The sequence below is a fragment of the Pteronotus mesoamericanus genome, unplaced genomic scaffold (genome assembly GCF_021234165.1).
Source record: "Pteronotus mesoamericanus isolate MK-2021 breed Mesoamerican mustached bat unplaced genomic scaffold, CSHL_Meso_final contig_50, whole genome shotgun sequence".
Taxonomy (NCBI): domain Eukaryota; kingdom Metazoa; phylum Chordata; class Mammalia; order Chiroptera; family Mormoopidae; genus Pteronotus; species Pteronotus mesoamericanus.
The window spans coordinates 21350834-21370997 of record NW_026555186.1 but is presented as its reverse complement, the minus strand read 5'-3'; the positions used below and the strand labels follow the sequence as shown (position 1 = coordinate 21370997).

General features: G+C 32.0%; 1 protein-coding gene across 1 annotated transcript in view; it reads left to right on the top strand.

The window, feature by feature from the left end:
• Positions 1-20164, top strand: part of ADAMTS6 (ADAM metallopeptidase with thrombospondin type 1 motif 6) — a 226177-nt gene that overhangs the window by 106652 nt on the left and 99361 nt on the right. The window contains exons 9-10 of the mRNA XM_054578414.1: positions 3982-4128; positions 12703-12844. Of these exons, the coding sequence (XP_054434389.1) occupies positions 3982-4128; positions 12703-12844 (289 nt within the window). The remainder of the gene's footprint in view (positions 1-3981; positions 4129-12702; positions 12845-20164) is intronic.

The window sequence follows — 20164 nt, the reverse complement described above, 5'->3', positions numbered from 1 at the left end:
GTATATTTGAGTTTATACATATCTTTTTAAAATATTGAAGGTTGTTTTTACATGTATGTATTCATTTTTAAGTTTAAAATGATTTCTGATTTATAGAAATATTGATATAATAAAAAGATTTGCCATGTGCCCTTCACTCAGATTCAGTTGTTAACAGTTTGTAACATTTCCTTTCTCTCTTTCTGTGTATGTATATGAATTTTTTCTTAACTATTTTAGAGTGACTTGTAGACATTTCCTTTATCTGCAAATATTTCAGTATTTGTTTCCTAAGGAGAAAAGATTATCTCCTATGTAACCACAGTACTATTATCAAATTAGAAAATTTAACATTGATATACTTTGATCATCAATATACAGTCATATTCAAATCTCATCAATTGTCCCAGCAATGTTCTTATATAAACCTTTCCCCCCAGTCCAGTTTTCATTGCATTTAGTTATGTCTCTTTAGTCTTTACTCTGGAACAGTTCCTTGGCCTTTTTGTTATCTGAGAGTGTATATGTGATTTTTGTTTACATATTTGATATAGTGTTACAGACATTATTCCTTTTCTTAATTTTTTCACTGTTTTAAAGATGCACCCATACCTATGCAAAGACGTCTATCTTGTTTGCTGCTTCCAACTCCTGTTAGTATTCCATAGTATGCATCTGCCAAAGTTTACTTATCTGTTCCCCAGTGACAGACACCTAGATTGTCTTCAATTCCTTGCTATCATAAATAATCCTGTCATGACCATCTTCACACATGTTTCTTTTGGGAATATTTCTGGGATACATATCCAAGAATAGGTTTGCTGGGTCATAATGTATCTGCCCCTTTAATTTGATTAAGCACCACGGACTTGCTCTCTGGAACAGCTGCCCTGACCGCACTACAAATGTTGTGAACTAAGATCCCAGTTTCTCTACATCACTGGCAACATTTAGTCCTAGGTTACATTCTAATTTTTGCCAATGTGATGGTTTTAACGTGGCCTCTTGTTTTTCTCTCTAATCATTAATGAGTTTTACTTTTTTTATTGCCAAACTCTTCATTAGTACAGTTTTCTCAGGAGGGGAAAAAAAAAATCTCCTCCCTTATACTGCTGAAAGAGTGTATTAATATGATGTACACTATTGTGTATTTTTCAGCTAATGTCTAAAATTTTTTATTTTATGTCTAAGTAATTGCAAAGAATAGAATTTCTGGAGTACTGCATATATTAGCATGTGAAAACAATATTATTACATACATTTTAAAAATATATCCAATTGATTCTGAATGCCATAGCAATTTGGTACTATCATTACGCTTTTAAAAAAATACATGAACCTGCTCTTCTTTTATAGTCAAAATTTTTACATTTTCCCCCCTTTAACTCAATATGCCTGCTTCTTCTCTCCCTCCCGGAATATTACATTTTAATATTTTTAACATATTTAAATATATATTTTATGCTTAAAAGTATGTTTAATTATATCAAATATCTCCATAACAAAAATATATGTACATAGCAATTACATTTAAAAACTTCCTGTAAAGAAGTTTTTAAGTCAAAGAAAATTCTTTTCTATATTTTACTTGTTCATTAGGAAACAATCATTATTAGTTAATGATTGATCAGAGGAGCTAATACATATTACAAATTTTAATAAATACAAAAGCAAAGTTTTTATAAGGTGTATCTTTAGATGTATTTTTAATAATTGCATCTGTATTCCTGTAGAATGAGTCAGAATTTCAGCAGCAGTTCAGTTTTTTATTTTGTTCTGCAGATGATGAATGCTTTGTTTACATAAGTAAGTAGATGAGATGAAAGGAGTTTATTGTAGAAATATCACGCAATTCTTTGAACTTCTTTTGAATTATTTGTCAAAATATAACCATTGTGATTTATCATGAAGAAATATTTTTAACAACCCATCAGCTGTTAATTTGATTATACACACCTATAAATTTGATGAAAGCAAGAAACTACATGATAGTTTATTCAATATTTAACGTTATTCTCTTTCTCAAAACTGAAACCAAATGTTTCCAATTTCTCTCTTGACACCCATGTTGTTATACTCCAAGGCTAGGAACTATTGTAAAATTATGGATGGGTGAAAGATAAGTTTTCTTTTGTCAGTGGGAAAAATATGATTTCAAAAGGAGAAACTTGAGGGGTTTTTTTTGAAGAAAGAGTACATAAGGAAGTTAAGGATCTCAAAAATGATTTTCTTAAAGTCCTCTGCATCTCCCGACACCTACCTTATCAGGGCTGCAGGGTGCTGAAAAGGCTGCTGCTAAAAGGAAATACTATTTTTCAAGCTCTCATCATTTGACAAGAATCACAGTAGTGTTTGCACATTAGTACCAACCTTGTAGAGAAATATAGAATATTAAGTTCATTGAGTTAAAAATGTGAGCAAAGAAACCTTTCTTGTAAATTTTTGCCTGATTGTTTTGACAGAATATATGTCTAATTCAACTAACTGTAACTCTACCATCATGTTCCTAGAAGACCATTTAAATAGGTTGACTCTAGTGGGTTGATATCAAAAGGGAAAACTAAATATTAGTGTTCTTTGAAGGTTATTTGGTATTTTAACATAGGGTTCTGGATATTTACATACACTTCTCTTCCTTTGCTAGGTTACTTTCTCCACTTGAAATGCTAGTTCCTCCTTTCTGCCTTCCATATCAACATATATATGTCCTCATTATAGCTTTTTTATATTGTATTTATGAAGGCCAATTCATTCAGCTTTCTAAATGTATCTCAAATCTAACTCCACCTCTCTATCCAGTGCTCTAATTCAGCCTTACATCATTTTCCAGTTGCTTAAGATCTTCCATCTGCTCTCCCTGGCTCCATTCTCTTCCCATTCCCAGGTCTGCACCACGAAATTGTTATTATGACCTGTCTAAAATACAGATCACTTCCATATCTCCCTCTCAGAAATCTTTAATTGTTCTTGCAAATCTCAATGTCTCTACATTGCTAAACATATAAATGTATTAATATTTATTTTTATTTATTATCTTGTAATGATCTGTTCTCAACTACGTCCAGCAGCTACCCTCATCTATTTTATATTCTTGTCCCATAAATCATTTATTTCCTTGAACACATATCATAGCTCACTTATTAGGAGATTTCAATGGAGACATAAATTTTTTAGTAATATTCAACCTGAATTTCTGGCTACTTGTGATGAACGGTTAAAATTTATTTGTATGCAGTAGGTATATCCTTTACAGAATAATTTTGATTTGTTATTTAAATATATTTTTAGATCACATTGCTCAAATGAGGCATGATCATAAGACAGAGATAAAAATAACAAAGAAAAGTTATGAAAAATGGAGAGAGGCATTGATAAAGAAACACTATCTTCATAATTCTTAAATACATCAAGACTTTTCAAAATGCATTTTGAAAACACACATACAAACGTACATTATTTGTATATTTAATTATTCTTTATCTATGTTATTAAGAAAAAAGATTTCTGTGTTTGGCCTATAACCTGGAACTCAATGGATCCTAACCGTCTTCTTCTATAATTCCCTTCTGATTCAGGATAGTGAAATAGAATGAACTCTTAGCGTGTTAAAAGGCAGGTTCTACTAACAATTCCAAACCTAATTGTATGATCTTTAATAGGTCTTTTCTCTTTACTAAATGTGTTTTTTTAATCTATAAAGTGAGAATTAATATATACTTTGTATCTGTTTAAGGAGAGTTGGTATCATATGAGATATCATTTAAGATAATATGATAAATTTAAACAGATTTAGAAATATATCATATTATTGAATTATTCCTTAGACTCTTTAACTTTAATCCTATATTTCCTTAGAGGATCTAGTCTATTGATATGGAAGGTATATGTTGATAAGACTAATACATGATCAAATAAGGAAATAAAGGATGTATTGGGGGTTTGTTTGTTTTATTTTTTTCTTATTTCTTTTATGTTTCTTATGTTTCTTCCTTGTTAAAACAGTTTTGGTATGAACCATGATGGAATTGGAAATACTTGTGGGACGAAAGGTCATGAAACAGCAAAACTTATGGCAGCTCACATTACTGCAAATACCAATCCTTTTTCCTGGTCTTCCTGCAGTCGAGACTATATCACCAGCTTTCTAGAGTAAGTAATCTCTGGAGAGTGATGATGAATTGCTCTAGAAGTAAGCCATTGGTAGAAGCCTAATATGTAGTGCTTCAACTTTTGTATAATGAGTAACTTTTATAGGGCCCAGTGATATTTCAGGCTGTTCCCAAAATATTTTAATATGTTGTTGTGGCAAATTTTTTCCTTCATACTCAAACAGAATTTACTGAATAGATTAGAGGAACTGGAGCAAGGGTTTAAGTGGGATTGGCGATGTGGGTGTTAGAAATGTTCGATAAGCGGGAAGCAGTGTAATAAAAAATGTAGATTTATATAATTTAATAGAGCATAAGTCAAACTGTAATTCAGTGATTATACGTTTCATTTTGTTGCTGAAAAAAGAACTGAGTTCTATAAGAATGGCATAGAATCTAATGGTAACAAACAACAACAACAAAAAAAATCAAACACCTAAGAAATAAAAATTAAAAATTTGTCTTTGAAAATTTATTGACTCATCTGTTCTACAGTTTAGGACCTTTTTTTATTGGGCCTCTAATGTTTATTCTAAGAGTTTGGTTACTTAACTGTGAAGAATATAAATAAGCTAATGTATAACAATGTTCAGGAAAGCAGATGTTCTTCCATATCTCACCTGACATGGGGCTTCAGTATTGAACTTTGAAAACTAATAGACTTAGGTCTCACTTTCTAACTGTGTGCCCTTGGGCATGTTATTTCACCTTTATAATCTTTATTGACTTCATTTCCTAAATCAGTTTAGGTGGTAGCATACATCATCATGTTGTTATGTATATAATTATGTATAGTGCTAAAATGTATTAAAAACTCTTAAGAGACATGCATTAAGTGGTAAATATTTTAAATGATATCAAGGTTTTAAGCTTTACAGCTCTATCATTATCTTCAACAATTTTGTGCCATTTTTTCTTGGGGAGAAGATATTAAATACTCTGTGAAAAGGTGAGTCATACATAACTCACAGGCAAACAATAGAAATTCTTTTTAAAAATTGTCTTTTCAAAGTTAACATGATGGTAGTGTAACATTTTAAAGATTCAGATAGGTTATGCAGGGTAACATTGTTCATTAAAGTTTTGATTTATATCTACAAATGGCCTGATTGTATTCCAAAAACTTATAATACATATATTTTAAAGAGCCTAAACAACAGATTTTAAATTACCTAATACAGTGCTTTAATCAAACATAAAAAGATAAATGTTTAAAATGGGTTCTTTTGAATTAACTAATATAACAATGAAGTTGAAGGAATTGGAAATTCACTTTAGAAGTTTGTTCTTCTGCATAACCTAACACTTTTTAATCCTAGTAATAGATAATTATAACAATATGCTTGCTTGGTGCAAAAACTGGGTGAAGGGCTGTAAAGATAGACCACAGAGAATTTGTTTGACATCTTTTGGTAGTTTTTTTTAACACAAATCACTAACAATATCGTGTTCCAAGATGTTTTTAATGAGATCATATTACCTAAATTTAAACATTGTTGAAAACCTTCTCTCCCCAGAAATCAAGCCAGACCTGCAATTTCTCCCTTGACTTGGCTCATGTTTTTATAATGGAACCTTAGTGTCTGTCACCGGAAAGACAAACTATATAACCTGCTCAGTATTCCTGGGCATCTCGGAAGGCTTTCCTCTTCTTCTTCTTCTCTTCAAGCACCATTTTCTTGCTCCTCCATCCGGTTTTTATTGCACAGCACATTTGCTAGGACCATTCCTGTATGCATAGTAAATACAAGGCCAAATTTTAATCTCTTTCCAGCACCTACCTAGTTGAAATAGTACTAAGGTTGAGATTATATGATAAATATAAAGAGATTTAGAAATATATTGTGTCATTGAATTATTCCTCAGTCTCTTTAACTTTAATCCCATATTTCCTTAGAGGACCTAGCCTATTGATATGGAAGGCATATGTTGATAAGGACAGTACATGATTAAAAGCAAATTCTAAAATTGCTGATAAAATACAGTTTAGAAATCACCACTGGTTTGGTGTGAAATGTAAAATGTTTATTAGTTACAGTAAAGTATTTCATTAATTAAAAGAATTAATACAAAAAGCATTATTTAAGCCTTGCAGTCCAATCCGTGGCCCGAGGGCCTCAAGCAGCCCAGGATGGCTATGAATGCAGCCCAACACAAAATTGTAAATTTACTTAAAAGCTTTTTTTGCTCATTAATTTTCGTTAGGGTTATATATTTAATGCGTTGCCTTAAAGAAGTGACAACTCTTCTTCTTCCAGTGTGGCCCAGAGACGCCAAAAAATGGGACACCCTTGTGTCTCTTTACATTTTGTATGTGTAAGCATGACTAGTATTGACAGGGTTTAAATGAGCTTATTTATCCTGTATTTTATAAAATATAATCTGTTGTGTATTCTCATGGGGATACTCACACAATTAAAGCCATTTGTGAAAGATAGATGTGAAAGACAACGGGTAGAAATTGGGGAAAATTTGGCTGTTTCCCTCCCTCTTTAATAATATACTAAACAACTCTGATCATAATCTGACCAAATGATAAAGGTTTTTAAAACACAAGGCCCTTTAAAAAGGTCAGTTCACTGGAGCACAAAGACATAATAGTAACTTTCTTGAATTTCTTTGTTCCTTTTTATTAATGCAGCAGACTTAATTGCTTTAGCAGCTATGTGTGATATTTTTTTCAAATCCAGTGATATTTTGATCAGGGATTGAGGTTACATTTATATTTTATAGTTGGCTCAAAAAGACTCATAACATTTTATTTCAGTTTCTCCTCTCAAGAAAAAGAGATCTGTAAAGATGAATTGTTTAGGAACTGCAGCCCAGCCAACAAAATGCATACCTTTCTGTACTTAGTGACTGTATAGGCCAAAGATGATGGTGGATTTTAACAATGAGCTTTCTATGATTTATAGATTCACTATTCACTATGTTCAATGGAAAACCATTCCATGGCCTTTAAATGCCAATATAGTAGAGTCTCTCGTGTCATTCTGAAACACTACGTGCTACTGATCAATCAGGAGATGGTGTTTACCAACTCCCAATATTTTTTTTCAGATTTCTTAAACTCGGTGATTCAATAAGTGGTTCATGAATCGCCCAGAAGCCGTCCTGATTAAATAATAAAGAACCTATTTCCGTTAGAATGGACGTGTTATGCCAGCTTCTGATGTTTTCGACGACGGCTTTGCAGGTAGTGTCCTTCCTATCTGCCTGCGGGACTTATTGATTTATCTATTTACTTAGAGAACAGAGAAAGACGAACCTGGTACTATGGTTCACTCTCACTGATGACAATGGGCTAATTTACCAGGTAGTGGAAGGCAGCCAGAAGTCACTTAGCCCAGTTTTTCTTTTTCTTTTTTTTAAAAATAATATATATACATTTTCCACCACTTAGTGGTAGTACAGAGTAATTTCATATAGTTTTAAAAAATTCTGAGGCCTCTGTGAATCAACTCTTGCTCTATTTCAATTAAAGTCTGTTAAATTATTCGAATTGTCAAAGATCCATAGCAAAATCTCCTATAGTTCCAAATTAAATGGAGACTATCCACTTTCACAGAAAGGATGGAAGCTGAAAAAGGAAAGGCATCATAATGGTTGAAGGTGAACTAGTAAGACAGGTGAGTGTAGAGCTACAAGAAAAATGACATAAGATGAACAGGACGACCAAGGCAGTCACATTTCTTCTATAGCAGTTACCTTTGAAGGTCGATATCAATTATTAGACAGAAAACAGATTTATAGTTGGGACCTCTTTTTTATGTGAAACCCAGGGAACACCTTAGAAAACCGGTTTTTCCTCCTTCCATTTTTCTGACACATTTTGGGGACTTTACTCAAATCCATAAATATCTTTGTTAAGTCATAGTACATATGGAGAAAAAGAGAGCATAACTGAGTAAACCATTATTAATACACTGCTTGCATATTGAAAGCCTCAAGTTCAGTTATGTTCAAGCACTCCTGTTTTCCAGAGGACAAGAGAGTAAAGTCTGACTTAAATAAGCAACTCATGTTAGGATGTAATGTATTGTTAGTTCTGTGAAGACTGATAGAGCCAGTCTACGAGAACACCGTAGGTAAGATGCTTGACTTATAGATGATACCAGCCTAATTCATTTTTGCTTCATTTAGGTATATTAGCACAATTTTGTGGCAAATATAATACAAGATGGCATTAAATGTTAACTTTTTGTTGTTGTTGTTAAGAGACTTAAGATAGGTACAGACTTATATAGAAAGATTTATTATTTAGATTGTGTTGTAGACTGAAAGTCTGTATTTTATAGTATAATTGTTCAAATGAAAAATAAATCTAAAATTACACTTAGGGGTATATCCTGAAGTGTTCTGGAAACAAAGCCAAAAGTGCATATTTTACACAAGGGTCTGTAAATTTTAGTTGAAGATTCAACTCTGGCTCATGTTTCTATTTTCAAGGCTAACTTTTGAGCTATGTAGATAAGACTTCTCTAAATTAGAAGTAGAATACATAAAATCTGACTTTGCTGTCATGCTGCAAGGATTTCTGTAAATATAAATATACTTTGACTTACTCAGAATTTCATTAATCCAGGAGAAAGCATGTTCTCAAACTAATAGCCTTTTTTTTTTGCCTTGTCTTAGAAGCATACACAAAAGTAGAGTTCATGAATTAATAATTATCTATATTGCTGTAAATTTTTATGAAATATATGCTGCTAGGAAAATAATCATAGTTCTACTTTTTATGTATACAGTTTTGCTCTGGACATATCTATTTATGCTTAACAATAGTAAGTTGTATTACTATTAGATGGAAAGTTACTAACAACGTCCTTCATTTTATTTATTAATGAGGGAGGTTTATGGTTTCTGAGTGGAAAAATTCTCATATGACACCAAGGCACAAAATATCTATGTTTGAAAGTGCACTTTGATGAGAAAATTTAAAAAGATTTATATATAATATCACCACTATTGCTATTTTGATAGTAGTAGCATAAATAACACTAGGCTCAGCATCATAAAAATTGTATGGTTATATCAATTAGCTAGAACCCTAGATTAAATAAAAGTTATTCATAATTTCCATTTTGTTAAAAGGAAATAATTATAAAATATAAGAAAATAACTCATATCTAATATTTTTAAGAAAGGGAAAATATTTGTACCAGAACTCCTATATAAAAATATTCATATCAACAAAATTCACAATTTCCAGAAATTAGAAATAATTCAAATGCTCTTTTGATATTGGTGATGTAGTCTTAAGTGGAATATTAGAGAGTAATATAAATGAAAAACACTTGTGTCATAGTCTTAAATGGAATGCTAAAAAACAATATAAATTAATAGTCTATAGTTGTACAACCAACATGGATATATTTCAAATTCCTAATACTGAATGAGTGAAAGAATAAAATCACAAAAGAAAACCTGCATTATAACTCCTGTTTATATAGAGTCCAAAGGCAGGCAGATGAATATTGAGAGGTAAGAGTGCTAACAAAAGGAAGGGAGGTATTATTAAAAATTCAGAGTATTAGTTATTTCCTAAGGCAAAAGGGAAGGTGGGATTCAGAGAGTACTTGGCAATTTTCTTAGAAAAAAAATAATGAAAAGCTTTCAGGGTTACATAGACATCTCTCAGATCCGTGTCTTCTGCTTTCTATTCCTACACCTGTGATATTTCACCGTGGTAATTGATGACTTAGAAGCATGGAAATATCCAGGATTATTATTTTCTAAGAGTTAAATAATAATTTGTAATGGAGATCTGTAGATTTAACTTACTTTAAATTAGCAGGATAGTAGCAGAAACATTTTAGTAATATTTTGCAAAAAGTATTTTTGTCGCTTAACCATCAGTTAAGAACTAAAATACAAAAATGACCGCATCCCAAAACCTTCAAACAAGGTTTTATTGTACTACATATACCAGATATGGTTACTAGGAGGAAAATATGTAGTACATTCTCCACCCAAAATGTAGAAACAATTTAAGTCAGCCTTGCCACATACTTGCTTTCCTGGAGCCATTAATAATAGGTAAGACACGTGACTTGCAAACATTGGTAATTTGTATAAATATCACCAAACCCATCTCAAAGGCATTGTTGCCATGTTCCTAACTGTATATGTTCATTTTTAAGGATCAATATGATTTTTCACTTATATTATATTTTATTTGGTGTTTTATTCTTCTGTAAAAATATACTGGAAAAGGAAAACAATACATAGTAATAGGTAATTCCAAAGGACTGAAACAAAAATTCACTTTGGGATAAACTTTCTCCAAAGAATTTGGCCACAAATGAACACAGTGCATGGCATTCTTCATTGTCTGGAGGCCCTTGCAATGGTCTTCTCATTTGGTGTTTTGAAAGAACATGAACGATCATTAGAAGACCATTAATACCTAAAAACAAGAACTTTGAAGAAATAATTATTGTTGCTTTCTCTTGGATTAAGTCAATTTTCAGGTTGCTCTCAGGAAAGAATGTTTTCCTCAGCATATTATTCTTAAACTTTACAGGTCCATGTAATTCTTCTCCTAAATATTTTAGGTTAATTTTCTGTATTCCTAGAAGTAATTATGTATAATAATTTTTCATAAATTTTTAGCTGGTGCCATTTAATTGAATATATCTTATGTTCTTAGAAGACATCTTATGCTTTTTTTTATGCTATTGGCAAATATTTTTATTTGTAGGATCCTGTACTTAAGTACTTCAGTACTTAAATTTTCCCCATTGATTTATAATAGTAAATTACTTAACTTGGTATTTTATTTCATTATATATTTAACTCCTTTCATCAAGACTTTTATAATTTTGTTGTAGAGGAAACTGATATTTTTTAATTAAATTAGATAACTAAACAACTAATCCAATAATCTTATTACTATTCCCTATTATCAAAAATGGTACATCTTCTTTCATTATACTTTTCACATTGACCTTTTTATCATTAACCTTAATATAAAATTTTGAATTTACTACTAGAATTACATTTGCCTAAAATTTGCATACCCATATAAATGACAGATATTTTATAGTACAAAATAAAAAGAATTTGCTATTTTTAAAATTCATCAAAAAATAATTCTTATACTGAGGTACATGGCAATTACTAAAAGTGCAAAGAACAAGAAATAAAAAGTATTCTGTCATGAAAACTGGGTAGCTGGTTGGAAAAAAAGTTGTTCTCTACTAGGTAGATACCTTGAGCAGTGACAAGTGAAATGATTATAATAGGTAATAGTATAATCCCTCTGTATTAGTACCACACTTAATAGCCATCTAAATACTTTTATTGATGAAAAATTACTCAAGAAGGGCATACACAAAAGGAAAAATATGTCTACAAGACAGCATTCTGTCCCTTAGGTCTTTCCTCTACCTCCTTGGGTATCTTAATCTGTTACCTTATGAATAGTAAGTTTCCATTTTTAAAAGGTATTAATTTGCTACTGTGCATACACTTGTATATAGCAAATTAACTTTTATATTTTAAGAATACGATAAAATTTTAAGCAAATATGAAACTCATTGTTGTGTATGTTTTTTTCCTTATCTATAAGTGAAAATTTGTACTGTCCTAAATAATAGTTGAGGAACTTCTACTTGTGAAATTATTTTCCTTTGGCAAAGCAGATGGAAAAGATTTGGAAAAAAAAAACACAAGTGCTGGCACAATTGACAGGAATGTTGGAAAAAATTTTTAAGTGTTGGCATAGGAATTCTTTAAAAATTCTAACTTACATGTGAAATGAAAGTAAAAAAGCATCTGTCCTATTTTATGCACACTGACTAAATAAAAATGAACAATTATATTTAGCAAAGTATAAAGCTCTTTAAGCTAAGGTATTCTGTCTGGTTTTTGGCAATCTTTATGTTATTTGTTCCACTGAATTAAAATATTATGTTTGAGTGCAAGCACACTTTGAAAAGCAGAACTTATATAGAGAGAACATTCCCTTTCCTAACTCTGATGATCCTAGATGAAATATGAAATTTTTGAGAGACTAAACACTTGTAATATACTTGAGAGGAGAACTTTGGATCTTGGCCTCATCTGTCATTCAGCCCATTCATTATTGAAATATTTCAAGAACCTTTGGACATGTCACCTATTGTTTTGCCTAAGGTGGAAATATATAGATTAGGTCTTTAAGGATTACAACCACAGTTTTTTTTTTTATTTTCCACATTTTATGTTTTTAATTCTACTACCAGATGTGGTTATATTTTCACTGAAAACAAACAAGAAACTTAGAGCAATATGAAATACTGTTTTGATTCCTTCAGAAATTAGTTTAAATCAGTGTTTTAAGGCCAACATGACATTTTCAGATTGTTGTCTGCAATACTTTTATAATGTCTTGGTGCTGGAAAAAAAAAACTATTGGAGCTCTTATTCAGGTTTCAGTAAAGTTATTTTGCCTTGTGATTATTTCTTTGTAGAATGTATTGTTTTTCATGCATCAAGTTATTGAAACAATGAGCTCAACGCAGGGGCTCATAATTGTGATTGAAATAGTGCATAGTGTACCTAATTTCCTTTGATCCTTTATGTTGAACAGTTCAGGCCGTGGTACTTGCCTTGATAATGAGCCTCCCAAGCGTGAATTTGTTTATCCAACTGTGGCCCCAGGTCAGGTGTATGAGGCTGATGAGCAATGTCGTTACCAGTATGGAGCAACATCCCGCCAATGTAAATATGGGGTAAGAAGTCTTAATCCTTCTGTTTAGTTATTTCTACGTGTTTTTTCATGATGCAAATGTCAGGATGGAGTTTTGATGAGTATAGCTTACCTCTGGTAACATCAGTAATGGAAATATGGCCTTTGGCACTGCTCTTTTTCTGATATTTGTATAATACCTATTTCTCAATGTTTGAGTAATGCTACATTAAACACTTTGCAGATGTCTTGTGAGGAGAGCTGGTAGAATTTTAATAATTTCTAATCTATTTTGTCTTTAAGTTCTGAGCTTATGATGCCAGCTTGTTCTGAAACCTCTCCCCTCACCCCCGCCTTTCGGGTACTCTAATAATCGGGTTAAGGTCATTTTCATATTGGCTAGGAGGAGTCTTTAATTTATACTCTCTAGTACTGAGTCATTTCACATTGCCTCACTTCACTGCCTGTATTCTAACACAACCACCAAGTGGGGACAGGATGACGCTAACCCAAATACAGAAACAGGAAAATTGCTGTGGGAAAAAAAATATGTCATGATTGACTCTTCATGTTTGCCCAAAGACGTCTCGGTGTCTCTCTCAGAAAAAGGTATGCAAAATCTTTCTTGAGTTTCATAGAGAAAGAGTTCAGTGTCTAGGATAAGAGACATGTTTATAATAGGTACACATTTATAAGCATGTTGAAAGAAAAGATACAAATTTTAAGTAAGTTGTCAAAAATATTCAAAGGTAAAAAATAAGTTTAAAGACTTGGTTCCTATTTTTATGCAAATAGTGTTTAAAATCCCTTTATGAAAAGTAATAAGAATGACATTTTCAGGCAGTTAAGACAAAACAATATATGTACTGTACTGTAACAGTTATTCCTTTGGGTACAGTAGAAAGTGATTTTTAAAATCTCCCTTGGATGACAAGTCTTATTATTATTCATGGTCAGTTCTGACAGCACATTTTGTGCACTAGATTAAAAGATTATGTGCAACTACCTGACTATCTAGAGTTTTGAGTGAAACTTTGGCCTTTCTTATCTCTCATCAAAGAGTTTTTCTATTCTTATTTCTGTATGATTTTAGTTTTTTTTCCTTAGGTTGCTTTTTTCCCCTCAGAAAGAGTCAGCCAAACTTTAATCCCAGTCTTCGTATATACTTGTAGTTTAGTAGGTTGAAATTTATGATCAAATTGAGATTATAGATTTTGTTAAGTATCCTCTACGCTCTCTCATTTCTTTGTTAGCAAGTGAAATAATTAATTTATGTTTAGTTTTTCTATTGGAAATTGGATCTTAACTCTACCTATATAATTCCATATTAAATAATTTACATTACCAGTTTTACAGGATCTATGGATGTACATTTTTCTTTAATAAACTATTAAAAATTGACCTGATTATCCTATCTCTGTATATGTATATCTCATTTATTTCAGACTAGTTGATTTGAAGTGAGGTAAATAGTAATTGAGAAATTCTATATTTTCAGTTTATGGTTCTTATATTCTACTTTTCCATATGTTATGTTTATAAACTTTTGTAATAGATATCAAATGAAATTAGAAAAGAGAATGACATTAACATCTTACTATCTTAAACAATTTCATGCATTTTACTATGAATCTTTTCAATGTGATTTGCAGCAAAATGGTTTCCTTACACTCAAGTACTATATGACAATGCTTATGCTACTTTTTAATTAAGTGCTATTTATTACAAAGTTCCTTGAGTCATAATATAATGTGCTATTTATTACAAAGTTTCTTGAGTCATAATATAATTTTTATGATCATCCCACCTCGTAAGCTTATTTCTGAAAACTCGTGTTTACACAATTGACAGCCCCCAAGCACACATTATGTTTTGTCTGGTGAATCTGTAAGGTTTTCAAGGAGCCTAAATACTATGTTAGAAAACTTTAGTAGTGGCTTTGAAGGTGAGAGCCAAGCCCTGATTTACATAGCTGAGGGTAGCATCCTGAGATGAACACTAAACATAAGCAGTGAGGCTCAGAAGAGCACTGTAGAATTTTAGTGAGGGGATAACTCTGAGGTTGAAGCATCAAGAAATGATCCCTGTCAATGAGCATCTTCCTGGTCTCTAAAGATGAGACATGTACATGTACAGCTTTTTGTATGTCAATCATACCTCAATGAAGTACTTTTAAAAAGAAATATGGAGAGCGTTTTGATGGTTGCCAGATGGCAGGGGGATGTGGGAGAAGGGGTGAAGAGGTGAGGGCATTAAGAGGTACAAAGTAGTTACAGAATAGCCATGGGGATGTAAGGTACAGTAAAGGAAAGGGAGTAGCCAAAGAACGTATACCATGACCCATGGACATGAACTATGCTGGGGGGACTGGCTGAGGGAGTGGAGGTTGCTGGGTGAAGGGGGGCAAAGGGGGAAAAATCAGGACAGCTGTAACAGCATAATTAATAAAATATAATTTTAAAAAAGAGAGAGATGAGTGCTCATCACAGTTCGATTTTAGACCCAGGCCAAAACCAGAGACATTGTTTAGACAACATAGTTTTGTTTAGCTTATGGGGACTTATTATCTATGAAGTTTGTGACTGTTTATAAGAAGTTAAGAGCACATAAACATATAACAGTGTGTTGCACATTGTTGTTGCTTACTTTAATGTGAAATCAAACAGTGTTTTATTAATAGGCCATGTATTCTAAAGCATAAATGGGAATATGTGATCTAAATACATGGTTTCACATTGGAACAGAATAATTTTTGACAGAATATTTTCAGTAAAAAGACTGCTTACCACTACCTATTACCTATGATCTAAAATTGACTATCAATAGATTTTACTCAGACACCTTTTCCTGTGAATGGAAGCCAAGTTGTCGCTGTAAACTTCAGGTAGCAAAAGGGTATGACAAACAAGTAAAGTGCTTTTCATTTACCTGGCACATGGCAGACATTCAATAACTATCTCCCTTTCCTCTCTGAGTCTCTGTCATCCGTGATACTGTTTCTGTGTACCTGGCACGCTGGGAGTGCTTTAGGAGAATCTGAGCCATCTGTACTTTTGGGAGCATATAAGATATTTTAAGGGTCACACTTTGATTTATTCTTCAATCTCAGTAAAATACTTAGAAGTACATATAAGGGAAGATTAAAGAAATTAAGTTTGAGTAGCCTGTAAAAAAGAAAGCTAAATTTTGGCCTCAAAACCGTCTTCAGGCTTTAGAACATTTATTATAGTTTGATTGCTGGTAACAAATTGTTCTCCTTCCCACCGAGAGCATTAAAAAACACAGTGGACTTAATGTTTACAGCTAGAAGGTTGTAGATTAGGTAGTAGGAACAATTTCAAGTTATTAAAATTGGAATTTTACACTGAGGAAGACTGTAAACTCACGCTGCTTGATGATTATAAGGTGGTGTAAATATTCTACAATGTGGTCTGACAGATGGGTTTACGGAATAAAAAGCATAGAATTATTTTAGCACCTCAATATTCTTTTGGAGTCTAATATGTATATTTATCAAACATATACTTTACAAGTTGATTTAATTTTTATTTTCCCTTAAATTTCAAGCAAAATTTATAGGTTCATAATCAGTTGCATCCTTAAAGCTCAGTAGTTTTCTCTCTGGGTTCACTTCTTAGTGGTATTTTTTAAAAACCATTTAATCATTTTTAACCCCTTCAAACTGATGATGAGTTTTTTAATCTGAATTTCTGGATTATTTTTTATTTATAACACACACACACACACACACATACACACACATACTGCTTTTATAGGCTTTCTTGCACTGTTATGTGTTACACGATTAATGTATTTAAAGCTGAAATAAGGGTACATTATGCTCTTTCTTCAAATGGCTACTAAACACCTGGAGCCAGGCCATGGGGTCACCATATGTTGGTTTTCAATTTTCTTTTGTGTGATTCAATGATAAGTAACCTTTCTAATCATTGATGCTCCTTCTTGACCCCTTCAGGGCTCTGCTCTCCCCCTTGGCCATCGGGATCCTTTATTGCAAACAGCTGTTGAGAGATGTTACTGATAGGGTAATGAGGACAAAGAGAATGTTTCATATCCACAGCCAAGGACCCAAGATGGCATTGGGTTTAGGATTTCTCAAGGGCAGACAATTTTTGTCACTTTTATGATCTGTACAGTTGTTAAAAAATAAAAAATAAAGGCTTCTAGCAATAAAGATGCCATTTTCTCATCATATTCTATTTTACTTCATGATAAAATAAATATAAAATGTCTTTGTGCTTTTATGATATTTCTTTCCCCCTTATGTAAACTGCTATTTTAGTTTTCCCAAGTATTGATAAAGCAAAGGCCTTTTCTTACCATTTTGTAATATCATTTAACAGTTGTAGTTACTTGAACAGGATGGCAATATTAGAGAGGATAAGTTTTAATTTCTTTTATTGTTTTGAAATGGTCTTTGACTGTAAAATAATCAATTATTCTATTCTGATCAAAGGAGTCCTAGTTCAGTTCTTTACAGAATTGTTTTCTGAATATCAGGTAAATTATTTTATATTAGATAATTATATTACCTTAAAACTCCACATTCTGCATGTTTTATTGTCATTTATGTTTGCTAATGTTTTTATTGTCAATGTTTGCAATCAGTGACATTAATCTGAAAAATCAAATAGACTAAATGCCTGGGCGTTGACATTAAAATTTTAAAAAAAATAAGAAAATTTTTGATGTCTTGTCTTTTGGAGTATTTTTGAGATGTACAGTATCTTTTGAAAATCCAAATACAAGTGTTGATGTTACATTTAGAAATTTGGGTAAGAATAATGATAATGTATGCATTGATGCAGAAGCTTATATACTAAGTGAATGTTATGAATTAGTTCATAATAGTCTTGATTTGGAGATATTTTCCTTTAAAATACAGGTAAAATGGAGGAAGGTATTATAAATGTTTAGCATGATTTTTTATTATATCAGAACACAAGTAGGCATTTATAAATCAGTCTTAATTGGCCAGTGACTTTTTTTACTTCTGATATATTTAAGAGAAATGGGAAAGTAGCTTAGTTATTTGGAGATGTTTTGGACATTGATATTAGACAGACCTAATTCAAATCTAGATTTAGTTAAGATTGGAGCACACTGCTAAATCATTCTGAAACTAAAGTTTCTCACACTAAGATTTTTGTGTTGATTAAATGAGATACAAACAGAAATATACCTACAACAATAGTTGACAGTATCCCCTGATAAAGTGATAGTTACTTTCATTATTTTCCTGCCTACAACATTGCTGCTCAAGGTCATGAAATATAACTAGAGTTTCTTCAGTGGGGAGAGATTCTGTTTTGTTTCATTGATGAGCTTTGACTTTTGGAAAATATATTTATACATTGAACTGACATCTGCCCCCTCTTTGCTTTTATTTTTACCTTCCTTTTTCCAGTTTGATTGAGAAATAATAGACATACACCGCTGTATAAGTTTAAGGTGTACAGCAAGATAGTTTGATTTGCATATGTTGTGAAATGATTACTACAGTAGGTTTAGTTAACAGTTATTATTTTATATAGATACAATAAAAAGAAGCTATACTCTGAATCTAATTCTTAAATTTTATGAATGTGTTCTCTGTTGAAGGCAGATATCCTCAAAGACCTATATCTCTAAGAAGGATGTATCACAAGCCACAGTGTTAAGACTATAAAAGAGGAACTCCTTGGGATTCTGGGAACAAATGCAAGCAGAGACTTAACTGTCTAAATGTTTAATGAGCATTGTAGATGTTTTTGTTTGTTTATTGGGTACAAAGATGCATAGGTTTTCAATGGTTTCCTGTAGCTCTTTTTTTACTCCATAAACCCTGTGTTGTTCATAAATGATTTTGCAGAATGCAGGGTTTTTCACAGAATGAATTTGTCACCTTTCAGCAGAAAGCTTGTGTATATCAAAACCAAAAAAAGAGAGTTAAGGGTGTGGTAGAATTGAAGAGTTTTTGTTCAAGTGGTAAGCTGGTGTGCTGATGTTGCCTGTTCTGGGATAGGAGAAAATCATCTTGGGCATGAGTTAAGAAACTAAGAACTGAGACCACTTCATAAAGTTAGAACTTTAGAAGGGCCACCTCTACTGTGAAGACAGAACTGAATGGAAGTGACAAGTAAGTTTGTCTTCCTTTTGCTCTGGATGGGGAAAAATAGCTCCCATAGGAATTGAAGCCCTAAGCTTGTGCCTCACATAAGAACAGAGTAAGACTTTGTCTATATGCATGTGCTGACAAAATAAATCAATATGAAAACTGATTCAGTGAAAACTTAGAGTATACAATAGAAACAAATCCACAAGCCTACACTCCTACAACTCAGGAGGCCTAGGGTGCTCAAAAAAAAATTCAGCATTCACTGAGGATAAGCTTGAATACAAAATAATGAACAACATGTGGAAACAATCCATCATGAAACCAACAAGCAGAAAGATTACCACGCCAAGAGAAAAAGATATGGAAGATATGAAAAGAGGTTAAAATATATGGTGGTTTGAATGAAAAGGTCCAATATAAGTTGAATAGGAGTTATAGAAGAAAGAATGAAGACAAAGTATATTAAAAGAGACAATGACTAGTAATTTTTCAGAATCAAAGAAAGATGCAAATTCTTAAAGTATGAATCCCAAGTAGATAAATAAAAAGAACACCCAGAAACAATGTGAAACTACACTGAAGCAAAGACAGAGAACTCTTGAAAGCAACTAGAAAGACTTTATTATAAAGAAACAGCAATTAGACTGACAGGTGACTTTTCATCAACCTCCATAAAGTTTCCAGATAACAATGAACTAAATACCTTCAGCCTGGAATTCTATATTCAATTAAAATATGTTTAAAATGAGTGCAAAATAAGTATATTTTCAGACAACTAAGAAGAAGAGTTCCTTTGCTAAATTAACTAGTAATGGATGTATGTCAAAAAGAAAGAAATAAACATTGATTATCAAGTTTTGAACAATGAATTGTTCACACACTTTTAGATTTTTGTAGGCAAGGAAAATTTCTCTCCAAAATTTAGTGGATCAACACAGAGATACCAACTTATAATTTTGCCAGGTGGAAACATTCTGTAAAGACTGCCATAAACAAACAAACCTTACCCTGAATAATCATATAGTCTATTTAAAAAGAATAACAATAACTAAGGAGAGTCCATTAAAATAAAACATTCAGCTTCATGTAAAAAACCACATTGACATTCTTTTAATTATGTCATAGAATATTAAAAACTTTATCAAAGAGCAGTACCAATCTATGGCATTTGGGCTACATGTCTGCTTATACCCTACCTTCTCCCTGGTTCCTATAAATTCTAAGTGATAGTGTTGGTTTTTAATA